The 7,503-nt window shown below is 33.2% G+C and overlaps 1 protein-coding gene across 1 annotated transcript; it reads right to left on the reverse strand.

The window, feature by feature from the left end:
- Positions 1 to 5,943, reverse strand: LOC120335234 (uncharacterized). Its single transcript, XM_039402710.2, has 9 exons — positions 4,486 to 5,943; positions 3,622 to 3,828; positions 3,388 to 3,537; positions 3,034 to 3,270; positions 2,646 to 2,872; positions 2,257 to 2,486; positions 2,081 to 2,169; positions 1,909 to 1,959; positions 1 to 1,766 (listed from the first exon to the last, which is right to left on the reverse strand). Exons 1-9 carry the CDS (start codon positions 4,502 to 4,504, stop codon positions 1,426 to 1,428), a joined length of 1,551 nt encoding a protein of 516 aa, XP_039258644.2. The 5' UTR covers positions 4,505 to 5,943; the 3' UTR covers positions 1 to 1,425.
- Between the last annotated feature and the right edge of the window lie 1,560 nt (positions 5,944 to 7,503).

The following is a 7,503-nucleotide window of genomic DNA, read 5'->3' on the forward strand; positions in this document are numbered from 1 at the left end:
AGCATGTAAAAAACTTTGTTGAATAAATAAATAGATGCAAAAGTGCGAAAATTACCAAAAAGTACCATTTGAAAAATATGAATAATATAGAAAAATTATTGATTAAGCAGCACAACGGACGACAGAAAAAATGAATCATTAAAAACAATATTTTAATGGGAGTATTTTGCCTCAAAATTTCGAAAATAAAATCGTAAGTTTCTTTGGTCGAAATTTGATCAAAGCAACTGAATTTAGGATGATTCTAAATTTGGAACAGAGAACTCTATTTAGAGAAATTAATTTTTTGGTGCTGATTTAGCCCAAACACGAACTAATCAAAACATATCATATGGATTCACATATCGCCAATAATTAGCCAAAGCTATCTAAAATTGGCCAGTCACACGATACCAAATAATTTACGGATATTTTCAGAGTGTATTGGTAGCTACTATTGGTTGAGATATACCATCCTTCTATTGTATCACAGTTTTGAGAATTTACGACTTCAAGGTCGAACGACTACTTTAGACCTTTGGATTAGCAACATGAGAAATATATTAATTTAGCTTTGTAAAAATAAATATAGTGCTAACAATAAATTTCAAGTCTTTTCGGTCAGGTGTATAACTTACACAAGGCAGTGGGCAATTTACCTACAATACCGACCGAAAAGATTAGAATTTATTTTTAGCAAACGTAGCAAGAGAATTACTTAATAATAATAATAGATAAATAAGTATTGGGTGGCAGTTGAAAAAATAATAAAAGCATTAACACAAACTGAAATAAATCATCCAATTGGAAAATTTTAGTCAGGATAGTAAATTGATTAATTTTATTTAAGCTCTTTGTTTTATAATCGAAATAATAAAGCTTGGCGTTGGTCAAAATTCTTCAGAGTCCAAGAAAATCACATTTCATGATCACATGCATTTTTTGTATGTTTTATGTTATTAAAACAAATAATTTGACGTTATTTGGTCGCAGTTAAATAATTTCATATGAAATACTTACATTCAATTCTGTTTGTGGGAGAAACATCAATAATAAATAATAGTAGAAAGAGTGAGAGATCAAGAAGCAACAACCATATCAAGCAAATGCTGTATAAATCCAGATATACGTAGAAAAATTAAAGTTTAAATAAAAGGTCTATGGTTTTATCAAGATTTAGAAAATAACACAGAAAAGTCATTGAGATCAATATCAAGCACACTGCTGACGGTATAATTTTGAAGATACAGCGGCGGTTGAGAAGGAAAGCAACAGTGAAATCCTTTGCGCGGAACTCAGGTACAGCAATTCACCAAATCGTATTCGCAGAAGTTCACTATGTTCATATTAACACGAATTATATATTCATCCCTTCGTGTTTGTTGGTTCATAGTACGGCGGCGTGAATACAAACCGGCAGTCGCTCATTTACTGATACTTAAGCCGTCACGTGCGTTCTTCGTCAAGAAGTCCCTTTAAAAGTAATCCCATTTCTTCAATTTTAGTAATGGGAATTACAAAATCACTCGCCGAAATGTCACTTTTAATAGAAAGTTTTTTACTTCTCACTGGTGAGCGAGTTACAAAAATATATCTTGTGTTTTCCTCGACGTATTCGGCGCAGTCGCAGTTACGGGATTTGAGGGTCACAGGGGATTTTCCTTTGACGCGTTTTAGTGATATTTGTCCTCGTTTTGACTTGATTAATTTCATGTTTCCCAACTTCCATTGCCTTTGTGTCTTTCGTTTTGATGGTGGAATTATTTCTTCAACAGTTGCGACGTACACTAAAAATACATAACTGTATTAATAATCTGTTTATATTACACAGCGTGCAATTATCGATAATTTTTATTAAGATCAAACCATGTTTCGTTAAAAATCAATTCGAAATTTTAATTAAAAAGTAAAATATGAAAGCAAACTCACCATAAACTTTTCCGCGTATAGCTTGGATTTTTTCTGCCGTGATTGTGCATTCTGAAAAAAATACAAACATTTTTTACAAATATAACAATAATTTCAAACAAGTATGATAAGACATTTCATAGTTATCTTACTTTTCATTTAATGTTTTATATTACCATACAACTATACTCACTTTGTTCGAATAAAGGACATTGAATTTTTTCCACTGAATCTCCGTTACAATCATGAGTTTCTGGATAGTAAGGCTTTTTCCGACAGCATCTGTAAATTAAAATGTAATATTTTACAACCAGCAATTTAAATTTCATAAAAGTAGTGAATTAAAAAACAATTGAGAATTTATTTTACCTTGCTCCACTGTTGTACGAAACGGCAGCTGAGACTTCATTAACGCAGCAAATCTGTGTGTCTGGGTCATAATAGTTGGTTCCAGAGTCGCAGCAGGTGTTTCCCAATAGTTTCAGACCTTTATAAAATTTGTAACCGCAGCACAAATCAGCTGATGTATTGTAGATTTTACTGGAACCGCACATCGCTTCTTGAGGACCGAGATTGTAAACTCCTCCATTTACGCACACCTGTTGAAGAAAACACAAAATAAATTAAAATTCGATTGAAAACTAACTCCCAGGAAATCTGACAAGCTCAGTATATTGAGATCAAAATCACTTCGTTTAATTACACTATATATCCACTTTCAAAGTTAGTTGCACAACAAGTAATGAAAAATTACGTACCGTTTTGTCATCTCTTGTGTAAGGGGTTACTGAAACACCTCCTGACCCTGCATGGAAACATATGTCATTTTGATTCGGATCTGTTTTTTGATATAACTTGCCGCTGGCACACAGAAACGAAAACATGTCATATACTTGTGGTCGAGGCCCCATGCAACAACCATGCGTCTTTGGATCGTAGAGTGGAGCTTTTCTTGAACTACCGCAGGATTTGATACCGGGACTAGCTGTTGAAAATAACAGAGAATTTATATTTTTAATAGAAGAATAATTTTTAGGATAATTGTTTTTAATATGTAATAATAATATTTAGGACTTTGGTGAATGCACTTATAGTATTTATAATAAAATAGAAAATGAAAAAATAAAAAAAATGAAGGAAAATTACTTTTGTTATTGACTCGTAGAGCACCGTGTTCTGTATGGTCACAAGATTGCTTCAGGGGGTCGTATGGGACATCTAAGCAACACCTTCCGTACGGTAATGCCGTCAAGTTTTGTCTTCTTCTACGCGGGTCGTTGTGTGTCTGAAGACAGCACGTTTGTTCTGACTTTTTATATTTGACCCCCGAACAACAAGAATCATCTGGCCCAGTCAGATATTCTCCTAAGCAACATTCACCACCTGTGGAATAGAAAAAATGTTCGTTTCAATGCGAGTAAAGATATCGTTGTTACATTGTTTGCATTCGTTCTGTCGACGAATGATTATGTAGTAAATTTTGTAACAAACAGAACTTACCTGGGTGCTTGTTATGTATGTTTCCGTTGCAACAAACTTGTGATGTTGTGTTGTAAACGTTCTTACCGCAATTTAATTCTTCTGGTGCTCGCGCTCGTATTGCACCGTGAACACAAATTTGATCAAGAATGTTGTACATTCGTCCAGAACCTAAGTAACAAAACAAAAAAATTTCGATATATATCGTGTGCTGGCGGGAAATGGTACACAATTAATTTACAACGTATTACATACCTTGACAACATTCGAAGCCGTCCCTCATAGAAAGTACTTGGAAGGTTCCTGGATTGGGCCCGTCACAACAAAGCAGTCCTTGTTTTCGGCAGGAAAATCTTTGATCTCCTCGATAGCATAAATTATTTTTACACGACAAAACAGATGGACTTGACGGTTTGGCAGTTGAAGTTCCCAAGAGTAGGTACATCAAAACACATATCATCGCTGCAAATAACATTTTGTCAGTACTGTTATTGAATTTTAAAATCTAAATGTGCGGAACTTTGCCGGAGGTCAGGGTCTTCTAACAATGAGGTAATATCTTGTGACTTGTAACACTTTTTAACGTCACTCCCAATTACAGAAACTAATTTCGCAGAAATTTAGTATCTAATGCTTCCTTCTAAGAAGACAGTTGTGCAGGCACTGAGGGCATTTAAAAGCAGCCGCATCAATGTAACGCCGATTCCGGTATTTATATACCGAGCAATTAATCTTTTTACGCCATGAAAAAACGCCGGTTTTCGGCGTCATAAGGTATTTGTACGGGATGGTGCAATCCAAAACAACGATTAGGCAAGCGTCGAGTTGAAAAGAACGAATGATAACAAACGCACGTGTCTTTGACAGCGCGTGTTCTCTCGTTTTACCGTTCGCTATATTTCATATTCAATGCACAGCACAATCAAATGAAAGGAAGCTTATTACGTTCAACACAACATATTATAGCGTTCAATACATAATTTAATTGAAGATACGCAATTGTTTCTGTATGATTTCTGATATATACGCAATGTATTTTAAAAAAATTTTTAAAACCTGTTGGCTAATAACTTTGTGATCGTATTTGTAGGTACAAGATATACCGATAAAACAACTTACCTATTTCACAGTTAGTCATCTTTTCTGTTATAAGGATGTTCTCAGTTCAGTTAAACAAATTTCTGTATATCCCAAACCGCTTGTAGCAGGACCTGTGTTTTAGGACGATCACTGTTAACTATTCTGCAAAAGGTAATGTCCGTCGTTTTTATATTTGTTTCAAAATATAGTCTGGGCCATTTCAGGGGACTTTTTTCGAGTGAGATCATTTGTCGTCATCTACGTATTTTTATTTTTTATTGTACCAATACCTCAGATGAGATGAAAAGAATCGACTTGAAATCGAGATATCTGTGATTTGTTGTTTATGAAAAAGGCATCTTTGTTTCACTTCAGTTTCGAGATACGCTAGACTGCACACCACGATTCAAAGAGAATGGAGGATAGACCATAACCACGCCGTGACGCGACCGGCTTTCGATTGCTTTCTGTCGGCGTTGTCTTTTACCTGGCGCTGGGGAAAGTTTTTGTAGTTTTCGTGGTATTGTGAGTGTGCTGAAGAAGTACAAGTATTAATTAGTATTCCACATGTGTTTTGGTATTTTGTAGTTATTGTATTTTGACCATGAAAGTTGAGTATATTTTAGATAAGTTTCAGTTTTAGCCGTGAATGTTGGAACTGCGCAGAATGGATTTTACAAGGTAAATATGCCGATACCTGTTTACACAGCCCAGCAGCTAGACGGGATATAATCATCGGTACTGTTGTACTGAATTGGTGCGTACGGTATTATGCTTGTACACGTGAAAAAAAACTTAGTTATACTGTTATAGGTGAATAGTTCGCCCAGCCCAAATACTGGAATAAGATCGTTGGCTTATGTCATGTATATTATTCATTGGCTATTTTTATCATATTTAATCACGAGTTCTTGAATTAAACTACATTTAACCTGACATTTTATAACCTTCACACTTATGTTGTAGTCTAATACAGTAATACTTGTATCAAGTTTTTTTCCAGTATTATCTGCGAACTTTAGGGTGTGTATGAGTATTATAAGTATATAAACACTAAAAATGAGATTGAACACAGGACCATAAATAACAATATCTAAAAATTGTTAGCTCATTTATTGTCATTTTTGTATTAATATAATTGCATTGAATTGAATACAGTATTTGGGTAATAGCCATCTTTAATCAGTTTGTTTATTTATTATTTGATGTGTTGCGATGTTGTTAGCCTAGCATATAAAATGTATTCATAATTAAAGTTTTGTTCATAACAATTCAAACATAATTTATCCTTTCAACATAAAAGTCAGATATATATCATTAAGCAACTGACTGACCTCTACAAGAATTTCTTACTGTTTGCCTTATTCTAGCACTGAAATGACAAGACTATATTGATGGTTTAAAAGTTTGATTAGAATGGAAATACCTCACTTGTGCTCTTCTCTATAGCTTTTAATACGATCTACCTTTTTCGTTGCAAATATATGCGTTTGATATAAATTGCTGACATATTGTGCATTTTTCATAGATTTTGAGTGACTTCCATATCAAATGATAACTACCGGTAAATTGTATGAAAATTACCAAAGGTCATGAATTTTTTGCAATTTAGTTTCTGGGGAACTATTGGGTCATTATAGCAATATTCAAGATGTTCCACCTGTACCTGGTGGTTTGAAATAGGAAAGTCATCATATATTTTGTCGGTACCTCTCATCCTAAAATATCATACAGGGTTGGACATAAAAATGGGTTTGTATTGGGATTACTTTGTCTATATAATTTGGACCTTTGAAATTTTAAATTGCTCTGATGCAAAATATACCATATTTATCTATATAGCTTGTTGTCACCCCTAAATTTTTTCCAAACTGGTCTCACTCTCAGGAAAAAGGCCTGCCGAATCAATCATGACTATATTGTTTATTTATGGAACCGCTTTGTGAAGGGAGTCAAAAAAGTTTTTGGAATGATCTATAATAGTTTTCAATGATTATCTGTTGTGTCTGTATTCATGAATATAAATTTAAAAAAATCAACTGCAACGTCATTTGGAAATGAAACAAGTGCAATAATGGTTTTGACGAGAAAAATACTCAATAAATATATATAAATATTAACACCATTTCTGACCAAATTAAGGAAATATGCAAAGTAGTCCCTTGTAGGGGCTGATTCACAAAAGATAAATATAATTCTTACTGGTTAGAGAAGGGGGTTTTAATTTTATCAAAGTGGCAACCTGTTTTTTTTTCATATCTCTATTTCTGTTCACTGAATTATCATATTTTAATTAAATAACCATTGCCCATAACACCTTACTCAGTTTCTACTCAATAGTACACACAAAACAGTGAGTATATCACATGGTAAATATTTTTGACATCTTTGGCAATAATTTATCCTTAAGCTAGGTGGAATAGAAATGTAGTTTAATTGGAGTTTGCTGGTTTCCAATATCTCAATAACTGACATTATTGCTAATATAAATATAATTGACATCTTTAAGTATTTCTAACATAGTAATTTTTGTTTTTTTCAAACCAATTGCCAATGGTAAAAAAAAATAATGCCACATTTTTTATTTCAAAATTTAATATGAATCAATGTTATCACATCATCATCATCTGCATTATAACATCACACAATTCTTAAAAACCTCTATAAAATTTATAAGCTTCAAATTATAAATTTGAACATTCAAATTTTAAATCTATACACAATAATGACTGTTTCTGCTATATTTACAACTTTCCTAATGGTGCTACCAAACTTCCTGCACTGCCTTCTGGGTCCTTTTTAATTGAATGAAGAAGGTTTTGCATTTTTATACAATAAAGAAACAAAACATTTCTCCTTCTTTCCACATTGGTTGTGTGGTCATGTTCTGGGCAAGTCTGGGCAAGATATCATTATTGACCGCCAATGTCTTGTTTTGTTCTCATGCTATTAGTAATTGTATTTTTTTTCAATAAGCGATTTATCTCTAATAGTTCACTTACATATTATGAACTTGGGTCTCCTTCTCTAATTGCTGTACCTTTTTCTCTGCTTTTT

The sequence above is a fragment of the Styela clava genome, chromosome 2 (genome assembly GCF_964204865.1).
Source record: "Styela clava chromosome 2, kaStyClav1.hap1.2, whole genome shotgun sequence".
Taxonomy (NCBI): Eukaryota; Metazoa; Chordata; class Ascidiacea; order Stolidobranchia; family Styelidae; genus Styela; species Styela clava.